Source organism: Rhineura floridana, chromosome 7, assembly GCF_030035675.1.
Source record: "Rhineura floridana isolate rRhiFlo1 chromosome 7, rRhiFlo1.hap2, whole genome shotgun sequence".
Classification (NCBI taxonomy): domain Eukaryota; kingdom Metazoa; phylum Chordata; class Lepidosauria; order Squamata; family Rhineuridae; genus Rhineura; species Rhineura floridana.
In genome coordinates this window covers 145,623,246-145,638,392 of record NC_084486.1, presented here as the reverse complement: position 1 = coordinate 145,638,392, position 15,147 = coordinate 145,623,246, and the positions used below count along the sequence as shown (strand labels likewise).

The window sequence follows — 15,147 nt, the reverse complement described above, 5'->3', positions numbered from 1 at the left end:
AATGAGATCTGGTCGTCCCAACAAAAATAGGCTTTGAGGTTAATCTCTTCGTTTCTCCCTACCCGGGAGAAGTTTAATCAGTCAAAAAAAAAAAAACCTGACTGATATATCTGAATAAGCTTCTTTTGAGGCAGGAGCCCGTCTCAAAAGCAGGCACAGGCTAAGTCACCCTTCCCGGAAGTGGGGGGAAGAGGGCATTTTGGAGCCACCCGGTCTAATGCCCCGGTGATTGCAGCATTCCACCCCTCCACCAGGGTCTCAACCGACTGCCCATGTGCATGCTCCAAAGAATCCCCAAGTGCATTCAGGAATCCATATGGATCCATCAGACGTCTGGGGCGGACCATCCTAATGGGTCCTCCACCCCCACGGAGGGTTTGTGGCACCAAGAAGTCCACCCTCACCAAGGAGTGATCTGACTATGACAAGGGGGTGATGGATGTACCCCCAATTTTCAGATCACTCCCCTCCTCTCCCGAGACAAACACAAGGTTGAGTGCATGACCAGCTACATGGGTGGGCCCCGTTGGAATAAGGTGCAGCTCCCAGGAAGCCATGGTTTCCATGAAGTCCCGAGGCGCCCCTGTGAGGATGGCCTCTGAATGTACATTAAAGTCTCCCAATACTAACAAGTTTGGGGACTGCGCACGCACATCCGGGACCACCTCCAGTACCTCGGCCAGGGAGTCTGTCGTGCAGCAGGGTGGATGGTACAAGAGCAGAATCCCTAGACTACCCTTTGGGCCCAATCTCCAGTACATGCAGTCAACAACCTTGGTCTCATGGAGAGGAGGCCTGGTGAGAACCAGGGACCTTCGGTAAATAACCACCACTCCCACTCCCCGACTAACCCTCGGCTGCTGTGCATACAAGAACACAGCTGGACACATGGCCGTGAGGATAGGAGCAGCGGCCTCATCCAGCCAGGTTTCCGTAATACATCACTAGGAGCTAAAATGATGAAACTGAGGTTATCTTACTTTGAACACATAATGAGAAGACATGATTCACTAAAAAAGACCATAATGCTGGGGAAAACAGTAGAAAAAGAGGAAGGCCAAACAAGAGATGCATTGATTCCATAAAGGAAGCCACAGACTTGAACTTACAAGGGTTCATGACAGATGCTATTGGAGGTCGCTGATTCATAGGGTCGCCATAAGTCGTAATCGACTTGAAGGCACATAACAACAACAACAACATGATGTGTCCAAAGTATGATAACCTCAGTTTCATCATTTTAGCTTCTAGTGACAGTTCTGGTTTAATTTTTTCTAACACCCAATTATTTGTCTTTTTCGCGGTCTATGGTATGCGCAAAGCTCTCCTCCCACACCACATTTCAAATGAGTTGATTTTTCTCTTAGCCACTTTTATCACTGTCCAACTTTCACATCCATATATAGAAATCGGGAATACCATGGTCTGAATGATCCTGACTTTAGTGTTCAGTGATACATCTTTGCATTTGAGGACCTTTTCTAGTTTTCTCACAGCTCTCCCCAGTCCTAGCCCAAAGGTAATTTAAGGCAGCCATAACGTTTTGGCAGTGGTTCTTCACCCACTGTGTGATCCTGGCTTGCCTTACGTAATTATATTTCAACAAATGGAATGTTGGCTCAGTCATCAGTTTTCATGCAGTGTGTCTGCTAATCAGAGCTTGGAAAAGTTACTTTTTTGAACTACAACTCCCATCAGCCCCAGCCAGTATTGTGGTGCTGGCTGGGGCTGATGGGAGTTGTAGTTCAAAAAAGTAACTTTTCCAAGCTCTGTAGCTTCTTAGCATATATATTGAATTGCTATATATGCTTTAATACATATATGTGATACTTTACTTTATTTAAAAAAAATCTTCAACAGTTGCAAAACTGCTTTGAGGATTAAAGATGTAGGTGTTGGTGATATTATTAGTGCTAGCCAATAAGCACTCTCCACAGCCAGCTTTTTCTCTTTCCACATGATTTTGCGCTGTAAGCTTGCAGAATCAGTTGCAGAACTGGCTTTGAACAGAAGAAGAGTATGTTTGTATTGAATTCTGGGGGGGGCACTTTCAGACTGATCCCACTGAAATTAAAATATTACATCTGTCTTTCCTGTGCATTGGATTTGTGAGTTCTTGGTTCGAATCATTCTTCAGTCACGAATTGGGTGAGTGGGCTAGAGAGCAAGCCTTTGCCTCTCAGCCTTGGTTCTCTGGTAGCCAAAGGTCGCATAGCTTTAATGAAGATGAATGAGATGAAGACTATCAAGCAGTCTGCTGTAAAAGTGCTGTGTTACTCACGACTTGACAGTAGACAGTACTCCTAATAGAGTATTCCTAATAGGCAGTAGCACACCTGATAGATTACTCCTAACAGAGTACTCCTAGTGGACAGTAGTACTCATAATAGAGTATGGAATGGAATGAAATAGGTTGGGTGGTTCTGTGAATTAGCCTCAGCATGTCTCTGAGGTTCAGGGGCTTCTTTCCCACCCACAGATGTTTTACTTTTGGCCTGGGCTCTGGTGCTTGCCATAGACTCCTGCAGGGATTGGCGAAGGTGAGCAGAGGTCGGGCTGAATTCCTAAGCCCAGGTGAAAGACTACAGCCCAAGGTACGTGTTCTTCATTGTCAGTCCTTTTGACTTTGGTAAGTTCACAGAACCACCAAGGTTGGTGGACAGTTAACCTCAATAGTTATGCAACATCCACACTACTGCAAACACAATTTAACACAATATGATAAATATTTATTGCCTTATGCAATCCCAAGTACAATAAAATACACAAACATAGAGCGTAGGTAAATAAAATCTCCAGTTAAAATAAAATCAAAGTTAAAATCAGCCTTAAAACTTCTTGGAGTTGCTCTTAATTTTAGCTTTCTCAGATTACAGACGTTTGGTTCAAAATTCTTGCTCAAATTTTCTTTGCTGCAATTTCAGACAGTGTAATTTAACTGCAAAGTGGCATGCATCAGCTATGAAGGATCCAGGCAGCCGGGCAGAACTGTCCTCCAATTGCTATGCTGAAATCAGTGCAGAGCGTTTTGGCAACTATGTAAAGGCCTCAAACAAGCAGTTCCCTCTTTCCCCTTCCCAGTAATACTGATCCCCCCCCAAATGACTTTCAACATGTTGTGCTGAAGGCCACTGAATGTGCTTGGTCCTCATTGGCATTTTTGAGGGATGCTTACTTGTGTGCACCTTGGGAGGCCCCCAAATACATTTTTGGGTGGCCCTGTTTTGCTTCCAAACTGATAGGCGCTTGACCATATGAATAACACATTTGTAAGACGCTTACGACGGGGTGGTTCCAGAAAACCTGTTTACTGAGTATTCATTCCTATTAGTTTTGGGGGGAGATTAGATGACAGCTGTGCCCACACTAAGGCATTAATGTGTACTTGAGTTGCCGTTTCCATGTGCCTGTTTGTGCACCTTCGTCCCACACGAGTGCTTTCACTTTTATGCCTCCAAAATCTGTCTCGATGTTTCCTGACCACAGTAGTGGGTGGTGCTTGATGCAATATATCCATGCTGTGTGTTGCTCCCACAAGATGCAGTAAGAACAGGATGCTGAACTAGATGGGCCACTGGCCTGATCCAGCAGGCTCTTCTCATGTTCTTGTGTGTGTTGTTCCCTTCCCTCAGTTAGTACTTCTCCACCCACCATAGGTTTTAGAAACTAGAGGTCCATTGTGGGCATGCACATGTGTATTTATTTTACCAGTGTGTGCACACCTTTTAATTATATATATATATATATATATAGAAATTTTTTTTATATTCCGGGTTTGCACAAAAGAGCAGGAATAAATAAATAGTGTGTGTGTGTGTCTGTGTTTGTGTTGCTCCAAGCTAGACAAGGATTTGGAGTCACTTGCTTTTCCTTTCCCACCTCCTGCATATAGTATTGGAGTCTAATATATATAGCAGCGGTGTGCAGGAATGAATAGTCAGATAAGACTGGTGGTTGAAAGAATAAAGATATTTAAGGTTTATTACAACTGGGAAATGAAGCCATTCTGAGTACAGGAATATGGGTGACCATTATGGAGTCATGAGGTTTGCACTCACACACACCAACACTAATTAGCTAGAAAAGGAGAGGAAGGAAGTAAAGCCTAAAAAAAACCAAAAGTGGTTTCTGAAGAAGGAATCAGCAAGGGAAAAACAAGTTGCCTTTCTGTCTATGGCACACACCCACGCCCACACGCATACCTACTGGTTCAGGTTACTTGTTACAAGCATTGGTGCTTTACTCCCTATGCAGACAAGGGCTATGTTTTGTTTCGGTTTTAAACTGTTTGGGTTGTAACTAATGCTAGTCCTACTCAGAGTAAACCCATTGAAATTAATAGCCACATGACTAACTTAAGTTCATTAAATTCAGCGGGTCTACTGTGAGTAAAACTTAGTTGGATATAATCCTGTGGTTTTTGTTTTTAATTGTTTCAGTACAATGATTCCTTATTAGTCACTACTACTAATGCTTCAAGTTCTACTCATTCGGCGGTACATCAGTCTATAAATAAGAATATAGTGATGAGCTCTGTGATGTGAGTGCTACATATCTCTGGTTTTCCCCCAGCTGATAAAGTCTTTGAAAAAAGCCATTGAGCCAGCTGTGAGTGACATCACGATAGACTGGTATGTGCCTGACACCATGGAGGCCCTGCTATCGCCCAATGAGATTGCAGCGCTGTATCCCGGAGACCGCCTCATCAGCTACTGCAGTCTTTACCACATTGCCAGCTTCCGGGACAAGAAGGCAACAGTTGAGCACCTATTCCCTTAAAACTGGAGTGGGGCGCCTCAGGCTCGGGCTGAATGTGGCCCTGCAGGCCTCTATATCTGGCCCTTGGGACTCTTCCCCAGGCCACACCCCTCACTCTCCCTGCTTCACACACCTTCCTTGAGTGCTTTTGCCTGGCTGGAATGTGTCTACCACTGCCATGTGGCACTCCCAGAAGGCAATGCAGCCGTCAGGCTGAAAAGGGTCCCCACCCCTTCTCTAAAGTGTGTGGCTCCCCCCTACTGTGGGAAACTACTGTGGCCTAGCTCCTGTAGCCAGCTTGCAGAAAGCCTCAGGTGGCCAGTGGCATGTTGGGGGAAGGTGCAGGTGTTTCCTTCTTCACTTCAGGGAATTTTTTTTAAAAAATGCCTGCAGTAATTTATCGTGTTTAATTTTACCCCTTTTATTTCCCCAGGGCAGAGAGCCATTGTGCCGGAGTCTCTCTAGGGGCTCTGCCGCGTCAGTGTTCCAATCCCAGGAAGAGGCAACAGGTTTGGAAGGAGCCCATCCACACCCAGCTGAGGAGAGTGAAGACATTTGTCGAGCCCTTCACGAAATTTCCCATGAGATATCCCTAGAGTTTTCTGCTGGGGGCACCGAGGAATCTACGAAAAGTAAGTAGAGAACTGTAGGGTTGGCATTCATTTTGAGAAGGGAAATGCGTTCTTTGAGTCCCTTTCCCGTGGACTGTTCAGGGATGGGATGGGAATGTGCAAACTTTGCTCCAGATCCATTAACCGGTGTTTCTTCCTCCTCTTTCGGTCGAGGCTAATCCATTAGGGCAATGGAGCATTGCCGCACCAACCTCAGTCTTGATTCTTCCAAGCTTCTGGCCGTCTTACTTAGGCTGCAGACACACAATACATTTGAAGCACTCCCCCCACGCCCAAGAATCCTGGGAACTGTAGTTTACCCCTCACAGAACTTTAACTCCCAGCACTTTTAATAAACTGCAGTTCTCAGGATTCTTTGGGTATGTGTGTTTATTGTTGTTGTTACTATTTATTATTACTATTATTATACAGCCACAAGAGTGGCTGTATACTATACCCAGCACAGATTTTTCACATTCTGTAATGTTAAATTGAAAATACCCCCATGCCATTCTGCTCCTTCCCATAAGCACATTTCAAAACAAAACCTTACAAAATGTATAGTCCTGAACTCAGAAACGCTTGCTTAACAACCCTCTAAGTTTGCATGGCGATACACAAAACAGTTAGAGAGAATTGAGAGTTCAAAGTATAAAACAAGGGGGGGAAATGCAGACCCCTATTGGACTTTTTTCTGTCAGTGGTCTCATAATTTGTTGAAATTAATTAAAAATCAGCCATGTTCACAGAGTACCTGTAATCCTATTACTGACCTTGCCCCATACTCTGACCTTCATCTTCTGCAGTTTAAAAGTTTAAAAAATGCATGGCTGATTTTTAATTAATTTAAGAAATTTAACATTGAAGTCTATTATGTTGGGCATGCTCAGTAAGAACCAACTGTCAGTGTTCTAAAAGCCAGACTCACAGCTGTTGGCTTGCCTAATCAGGTGGCCACACCCACGCCAGACCTTTGTTTCACTTTAGATGGTCATGGCTTCCCCCAAAGAATCCTGGGAAGTGTAGTTTGTGAAGGGTGCTGAGAGTTGTTAAGAGACTCCTATTCCCCTGACAGAGCTCCAGTGGCCAGAGTGGTTTAACAGTCAGCCCCTCTTCTGGGGATTGTCACTCTGTGAGGGGAATAGGGCCCCTCCTAGCAACTCTCACCCCCCTTCACAAACTACATTTCCCAGGATTTTTGGGGGAAGCCATGACTGTCTAAAGTGAAAGAAAGGTCTGGTGGTGGGTGTGGTCAGTGACAGCTTTGTTTTAAATTTGGGTGGGAGACTGCATGTGCCTGCTGTAAAATAAAAAGGTGGGGGAAATCCTGAAAAAAATGATACTGTTCACAATGTTTTCTTTTTAGAAAGGAAAGGGGCTTTCCCTCTGCCTAGTGCCCGCCCACCCAATCTCCTCCCTTCCCCCTTCCTGTCTTCTCATGATGTGTCCAAAGTATGATAACCTCAGTTTCATCATTTTAGCTTCTAGTGACAGTTCTGGTTTAATTTGTTCTAACACCCAATTATTTGTCTTTTTCGCAGTCCGTGGTATGCGCATAGCTCTCCTCCAGCACCACATTTCAAATGAGTTGATTTTTCTCTTATCTGCCTTTTTCACTGTCCAACTTTCACTTCCATACATAGAGATTGGGAATACCATGGACTGAATGATCCTGACTTTGGTGTTCAGTGATACATCTTTGCATTTGAGGACCTTTTCTAGTTCTCTCACAGCTGCCCTCCCCAGTCCTAGCCTTCTTCTGATTTCTTGACTATTGTCTCCATTTTGGTTAATGACTGTGCCGAGGTATTGATAATCCTTGACAAGTTCAATGTCCTCATTGTCAACTTTAAAGTTACATAAATCTTCTGTTGTCATTACCTTAGTCTTTTTGATGTTCAGCTGTAGTCCTGCTTTTATGCTTTCCTCTTGAACTTTCATCAGCATTCGTTTCAAATCATTACTGGTTTCTGCTAAGAGTATGGTATCGTCTGCATATCTTAAATTATTGATGTTTCTCCTTCCAGTTTTCACACCTCCTTCACCTTGGTTCAATCCTGCTTTCCGTATGATATGTTCTGTGTACAGATTAAATAAATAGGGTGATAAAATACACCCCTGTCTCACACCCTTTCCGATGGGGAACCAGTTGGTTTCTCCATATTCTGTCCTTACAGTAGCCTCTTGTCCAGAGTATACGTTGCGCATCAGGACAATCAGATGCTGTGGCACCCCCATTTTTTTTAAAGCATTCCATATTTTTTCATGATCTACATAGTCAAAGGCTTTGCTGTAGTCTATAAAGCACAGGGTGATTTTCTTCTGAAATTCCTTGCTCCGTTCCATTATCCAACATATGTTTGCAATATGATCTCTGGTGCCTCTTCCCTTTCTAAATCCAGCTTGGACATCTGCCATTTCTTGCTCCATATATGGTAAAAGCCTTTGTTGTAGAATCTTGAGCATTACTTTACTTGCATGGGATATTTATGCAATAGTTCGGTAATTACTGCATTCTCTGGGATCCCCTTTCTTTCGAAGTGGGATATATATTGAACGCTTCCAGTCTGTGGGCCATTGTTTAGTTTTCCATATTTCTTGACAATTTTTTGTCAAAATTTGGACAGATTCAGTCTCAGTAGCTTGTAGCAACTCTATTGGTATGCCATCTATTCCTGGTGATTTGTTTCTTCCAAGAATTTTAAGAGCAGCTTTCACCTCACATTCTAAAATTTCTGGTTCTTCATCCTATGGTTCCTCTGTGAATGAATCTGTCATCCTGTCATCTCTTTTATAGAGTTCTTCAGTGTATTGCTTCCATCTTCCTTTTATTTCATCTAGGTCAGTCAGTGTGTTCCCCTGTTGATTATTCAACATCCCTACTCGTGGTTTAAATTTCCCTTTCATTTCTCTAATCTTTTGAAATAGGGCTCTTGTTCTTCCCATTTTGTTGTCCTTTTCTATTTCTATACAATAACTATTGTAATAGTTCTCTTTGTCCCTACGTACTAGTAGTTGTATAGTTGCATTTAGGGTTCTGACCATGTTTCTATCTCCTTTTGCTTTTGCTTTCCTTCTCTCTTTAACCATTTTAAGAGTTTCTTCAGTCATCCATTGAGGTCTTTCTCTCTTTTTAACAAGAGGTATTGTCTTTTTGCATTCTTCCCTCATAATGTCTCTGACTTCAGTCCATAGTTCTGGTTCTCTGTCAACTAAGTTTAAAGCCTCAAACCTGTTCTTTATTTGATCTTTATATTCTTCTGGGATGTTATTTAAATTGTATTTTGGCATTATGAGTGCTTTGTTGTTCTTCTTTAGCTTTACTCTGATTTTCAATACGATCAGTTCATGATCTGTACCGCAGTCTGCTCCTGGTCTTGTTTTTTCAGAAAGTATGGAACTTCTCCATCTTCTGTTTCCAATTATATAATCAATTTGATTCCTATATTGACCATCTGGTGATGTCCACATGTACAGTCTTTTTCGTTGCTCAAAAAATGTGAACACAAGAAACAAATCATTGGCTTCACAGAATTCAATAAGTCTTTCTCCTGCTTCATTTCTGTCACCTAAGCCCCATTTCCCCACAATTCCTAGTTCTTCTCTGTTCCCTACTTTTGCATTCCAGTCCCCCATGATTATCATCATATCTTGTTTTGGTGTGTGATCAATTTCCTCCTGTACTTCTGCGTAAAATCTCTCCAATTCTTCTTCTTCTGCGTTTGATATTGGAGCGTAGACTTGGATGATGGTTATGTTAATAGGTTTCCCATTTAATCTCATTGATATCACTTGCTCAGACCTTGCGTTGTAGCTCTTAATTGCTTTTGCTACATCACTTCTCACTATTAAAGCAACTCCTTTTCTTCTTGATTTCTCATTTCCTGCATAAAATATTTTGTAGTTGTCTAATTGAAAATGTCCCACTCCAGTCCATTTTAATTCACTCACGCCAAGTATTATAATGTTGATACGCTCCATTTCTTGCTTGACAATTTCTAACTTTCCCTGGTTCATGCTTCTCACATTCCATGTTCCTATTGTGTGCATCGTGCAACTCCAGACTCTCCTTTCGCATCTGTGTGCATGAACCTCTGGCCTTCCTTTTGGCTTTGACCAGCTACGTCATTTGTCACAGCGCTACTCGTACTTGTCCTTTGTTCTTCCCCAATAGCTCGTTGAGTGCCTTCTGACCTGGGGGTCTCATCTTCCAGCACTATCTCGTGTTGCATTTTGGATACTCTGTTCATAGGGTTTTCGTGGTAAGAGCTATTCAAAGGTGGTTTACCATTGCCTTCCTCTGAGTTTGGATGCATCTTAGTCTGGTGTCTCAGCTTTGACCATTCCGCCATGGGTGCCCCTGCTAGGAGTCTAGCCTCTTGGTCTAGACTCCTGACGGCATTGCTGTCAGCTTCTTCAACACTCTCAAACCCCCTCACCACGTTAAGGTGTGCATCCTAAAGGGGGGCCTTCTTCCTATCCCCTCCCTTTTGCCCCTCCCCTCCCCCTTCACCCCTCCCTCCCCATCCCCTTCCAATCTCCTCCCCCTCCCTTCCTCCTTCCCTCTCCTGTCCCATCCTCCTCCTTCATGGTCATTTTTATCTATTCTAAGCATGATTGCATGGCAGTAAATCCCATTGAACTCAGTAAGCATGCAGATGATCAGACCTGCCTTTCCCCTCCCCCCCCTTCTCTCCTCCCCCTCTCTCCTTCCCCTTCCTTCCTTCCCCTCTCCCTTCATCCTCCCTTCTTAGTCCCCTCCCCTCTCCTCTTTCTTCTTCCTCCTCCCCTGACTACTCCAGCCCTCCCTTCCTCCCTCCTCCTCCTTCCCCCATGATCCGTTTCATCTATCCTAAGCATGCTCATGGGAGTAAATCCCACTGAACTCAATATTAAGCATGCAAATGATCAAACCTCCCCTCCCCCTCCTGCCTGCTCCCCCTCCCCTCTGCCCTTTCTTTTCCCCTCACTCCTCTTCCACTCCCCCCACGTTTCCTTTTCCTCCCCTCCCCATCCCCCTGTGGTCAGTTTCACCTATGCTAAGCATGATTGCAGGGGAGAAAATCCCATTGAACTCAATAAGCATGCAGATGATCAATCCATTCTGCAGACTTTCACAGGATCCTATTTCTTACCTCCAGGATTAAAAAGCAGAGATATTCACTAATAGTAAAAAAAACCCTTGTAGTTTAAGAATGTACCTATAGCCAACAGATATTTCTATCAAAATGTTTGCATTTTTACAAATTTGTAGGGCAGTACAATATCTCAGATTGGAGGTCAGGTCTCCTGCTCCCCTGGTGCATTCACTATAGCTGCCCAATTTCCCTGCTTTTTAAAGTTTGATAGAAATATCTGTTGGCTATAGGAACGTTCTTAAACTACAAGGTTTTTTCACCTTTCAGTGAATTATTACTATTGTTATTCCAATTTATTGACCACTTCACAGCATAAAACCATCAAAACAGTGTACAAGATAACAACAGCATAAAAAACACAAACACAAGCTGTAAAGAAAATAAAATCAATTCAACCAGCTCTAAAAACAATAAAACCATCCATATATACTTCAAAAACAACAAAACAATTTCATCAGGTATAAAATTGCTATTGATATGTGCTTTAAATGTATGGTATGTACTCAGTTAACAACCACTCCAGAGGGTGGTCCTGGCTGTCAACTTCCTTCTGCTGAGTCTCAGTGTTGCCCTTGTATAACTCAGCAGGGAGGAGGAAGATGGGGACAAGACTAGGATGAGCTGGCTCCATCTGTCAGTGGCTCTGATGACACCTGCTGTTGGCCTCCTTGTCTTCTTCCTCCCTACCCACCCCAATGGTCACCAGCCACCACTGTTCCCTTTTGGATTGTGAAGGTAAGTTGAGGGGTGAGAGCTCTTTAGCAGAGCAGTGCTTTGCATGTAGAAAGTCCCAGATTCACTCATTGGCATTTCCCACTGAGTTGTGTGCTGTGCTCAAAATACCATGGAGTTCTCCATGCCAGTCATTCCCAATGCTTCTCCCTGGCAGGTGGGGATCCTGTGTCAGGAGGAGACATCTGGAAGCGGATTTTCCAGCCTTCCTACATCCAGGAACAGTATGTGCTCACTCACTGCTCAGTCAGCACCGACCACAGCCACGGCTTGCTCTCCCACAGTTCTACCAGCAGCGAGTCCACTGGCTCCAGAGATGTACCTCCAGAGGGAGGCTCCTTGGCCCAGACTCTTGAAGGCAGCTCTCAGCAAGGCCAGAAGAGCGTCTCGCTATGCAATTCCTCCACCAAGTCTGCTCCAGTCTCCCACGCTCTGCCTGGTGTTGGTACTACGGTGAGGCCCACCAGGTCCCCCCTCCATTCCACAGCACCCTATTACACTGTCGAAGATGCCTCTTGCTTTATACCATTTGGGGTACTTTTTCTAGGGTGGCATCTTCTACCAGAAGCACAAAAGGGAGATCCTTCACTCTTCCTATTTTTAGGTGGAGAGAGACATCATCTCTGTTTGGATGATCACAAACACTTTCATTCTCATCCTCCCTCTATTCATTTGTTTATAAGTATTTCTTCCCCCTCTTCAGCTGAAAGGCAAATCAGTTAAAACACTGAGCCATCCTGAACCAGACACACCCCTTCTTCTCATTTTGGCCTTCCCTCAGGGGTCAATTTAAAGACTGCTCTGCAGCCTGTTAACACAAGCCATTATGTTGTGCTTCTGAATCCATATGGAACATATCCATGTTAGTATCAATGTGATGATGACTGGCTCGAAATGTTTTAGTGACCATGGGAATAAGTTATGCTTCAAATGGTGTCCTTGTGAAACCCATAATTTGTAGACCAAGCCTTAGCCTCTTGTGGGGCAGGGAGACAGAAGGAAGCAGAAATGAGGTATACTAGACATCTCTTTTCATGCTGTCTGTGTCCCGTGCAAAGGGAAATCTAGTGCATCTCTTCATGGGTTGTGTTCCTGATGCACTTCCTCTCCTGGGGAGATGCAAGAGTTCCCCTTCACTCAAGACAGCATGGAAGAGCATGGAACGCAGGGATGGGTGAGAATTTAGATTCAGTTCTCATTTCAAGCTGAATTTATCAAATTTGCACGTTCCGTAACAATATGAAAACCAAAACACAGCCGTTAGAAATTCACATGTATTTGAATTTTGCAGTGCAGTTCTCCAACCAAATAATGTTTAAAATGCATATATTAGGGGAAATTATGCATATGAGTGAAAATAACATGCAAAAATGCATAAGTTGATGAGAAATGGCATGCAGAAATGTGTACAGTAGTCAAAACTCCCTACAAAACTATGTTTATTAGGAGAAATTCTCACTGGAGAATTTTCATGAGGATTTTAAAAAAATAAATTGCTAATTGCTGCAGAAATGTGGAATTTAAGATGGGAAAACTGAGAGAACTGAAATTGACAGATGTGCGATTCACTTGCACATTCTTCCATTGCGCTGCTGTGTTACATCTATAGGGCAAAGAGGGTAATTCCTACTACACAATGAAATTTCGTTTACTACACGGCTTTTGGGTATGCATGGTAAGATGAAGGCAGAGAATGGAGATCAAAGCGGGCAGGCAGGAGCATCTGTTTGCCCATTTAGGGCTGATACCATCCAGTCTAAGGGCTGCTTCTCATGTTAACTTTGATCCATGCAGTTTTAAAGAATGGTGTCTTTGGATCCCTACAGTTGTTTCTGTAGAACTGATAGGTGAGTGCCAATCTCATCTCAGGTTCGTGCCAGAGAGAAGCGGGTAGAAAAACTTGGAAGCCAAACATGCCTCAACAACAAAACAGCATTAGCGAAGCCTTCACATCGAGGCTAATGGGTCAAGTCATTCTAGAGTGATCTAGATTGGTACCCCCATAATTCCATGGGGCCTAGGGAAATGAGGGTTGCTTGATGCTAGGGTTAACTTCAGACTGCAGATATTTTCAGACAGGAGGCTTAAAGTGGATCCTGCTTCAATTGGCTTTGAAATGTGAATGTAAAATCTGCACTGGACAATTTAAGCCTCCTGTGAGGAAATTCCATAACCAAGTTCTCAGCCCTTTCTGAGTGTCCTTTGATATAATTTTAAAAGTGCTTCCGGCTGTTGCTGTTTTGGGGTTGGATTCAGCCATATAAGAGAGCCAGTGTGGTGTAGTGGTTAGAGTGTTGGACTACGACCTGGGAGACCAGGGTTTGAATCCCCACACAGCCATGAAGCTCACTGGGTGACCTTGGGCCAGTCACTGCCTCTCAGCCTCAGAGGGAGGCAATGGGAAACCCCCTCTGAATGCCGCTTACCATGAAAACCCTATTCATAGGGTCGCCATAAGTCGGGATCGACTTGAAGGCAGTCCATTTCAGCCACATACTGGCAAATCCAAGATTGCACAATTAGAGCTGATTTAGAGATCTTGCACAACAAGCTAGCTTCCCCAAAAGACTGGATTTTTTGCAGTAAGGAAAATGGTGACAAAATGTGGAATAACACTTCCTTGATGCAACGGCATCTAACCTCTCTGCAGACAAATCGGACTGAATGTTCATTAAATAGCCAGCGTCATTACCTGCAAAGACATCAGGAAGAATGCTCAATAAATAGGCCATTTGGAAGCACCCATGTAAGAGTCTGACAGATTTGTTACTGTTGAGTGCCTATCAACCTGGAAGTAAAATGTTGTCTATTACCCTGTGAACAAATCAGGATGAGTGTTCAATGAACAGGTTGCTTGGAAGCACCCTGTGTTTGAGAGAGAGTATTTGGGTGGAGGGGAGAGAACAGAAGGCAGTCCTTCAGTTGTAGAGATGTAGTGGGTCCAGCATTTGATCTGTATGAGGGAACGGATTTTGCTTCCTCAAAGTGATTTTAGGCAGTGTTTCCCTGGAGATTTCCTGGCCTTGACCTTCTTGTCCCCGGCCCCCTCCTTCTCTTCAGGTGTCTGTGGCGCTGAGCTCTGAGGAGCTGATGCGGAGGAAGAAGGCACTGGCTCGAGCTGCTCTTTCTGGACGTAGTTTTTCCTCCCCACATGGTGAACTAGATGCCCATCGGCTGCGCCGAGCCCTAGAGAAGGTGTCCCAGAAGCGGAACTGGTCTCTGGAAGGGAAGCTAGATCAGATTGGGCCTGAGTTGCAGAAGATGCGCAAGAGTGCTGCTGATTCCAGTGAGTGATGGGGGAGAAGAGAGCAAAAGTAAACCCGCTGGGAGAGCAAAAGGGGCAAGACGCTCCACACAAGACAAGAGAAAGCAGGAGTGGCCGAGACGTGCATGTGAGGTAGTCACAGAGGACACTCCTCCATCTGCAGGGGATAGCATCCAGGTGTAGGTTATTCCTCCCACTTAGGGATTTGTGCAAATTGGAATCTTCACCCCTCTTGTTTGGAGAAGTAACCACCTTCCAGTTCTGGGCCACAGCTCAGTGGAAGAGCATCTGCATTGCATGCGCAAGGTCCCAGGTTCAATCCCTTGCATCTCCAGGTAGGATTGGGAACATCCCTTGTCTGCAATCCTGGAGAGACATCTTCAGTCAGGGTGGACAATACTGAATGAGATGGAGCAGTTGTCTGACTCAGTACAAAGTAGCTTCCTGTGTTCTGTCTGCTCCAAGAGGCAGGGCTTAGATAGGAGCCCTCCTCCCTCTTGTGTTTTTGTGAGCAACAGTGCTCAATTTTTCCCTCCATACCTGCCCTTGGCTAGACAGTTATCTGGGCCATTGCAAATCCAAAGCCTGCCTTGAAACAAGTAGAATGTCAAGGCTTTTGTGAACAAGGGCTGAGTTAGCCAGC

The 15,147-nt window shown here is 44.2% G+C and overlaps 1 protein-coding gene across 7 annotated transcripts in view; it reads left to right on the top strand.

The window, feature by feature from the left end:
* The window catches only part of VWA5B2 (von Willebrand factor A domain containing 5B2), an 80,302-nt gene that overhangs the window by 51,160 nt on the left and 13,995 nt on the right, over nucleotides 1-15,147 (top strand). For all 7 annotated transcript variants that reach the window (XM_061637473.1, XM_061637475.1, XM_061637478.1 and 4 more), the window contains 5 exons: nucleotides 2,480-2,594; nucleotides 4,573-4,758; nucleotides 5,192-5,390; nucleotides 11,397-11,692; nucleotides 14,300-14,525. In XM_061637473.1, the coding sequence (XP_061493457.1) occupies nucleotides 2,480-2,594; nucleotides 4,573-4,758; nucleotides 5,192-5,390; nucleotides 11,397-11,692; nucleotides 14,300-14,525 (1,022 nt within the window). The remainder of the gene's footprint in view (nucleotides 1-2,479; nucleotides 2,595-4,572; nucleotides 4,759-5,191; nucleotides 5,391-11,396; nucleotides 11,693-14,299; nucleotides 14,526-15,147) is intronic.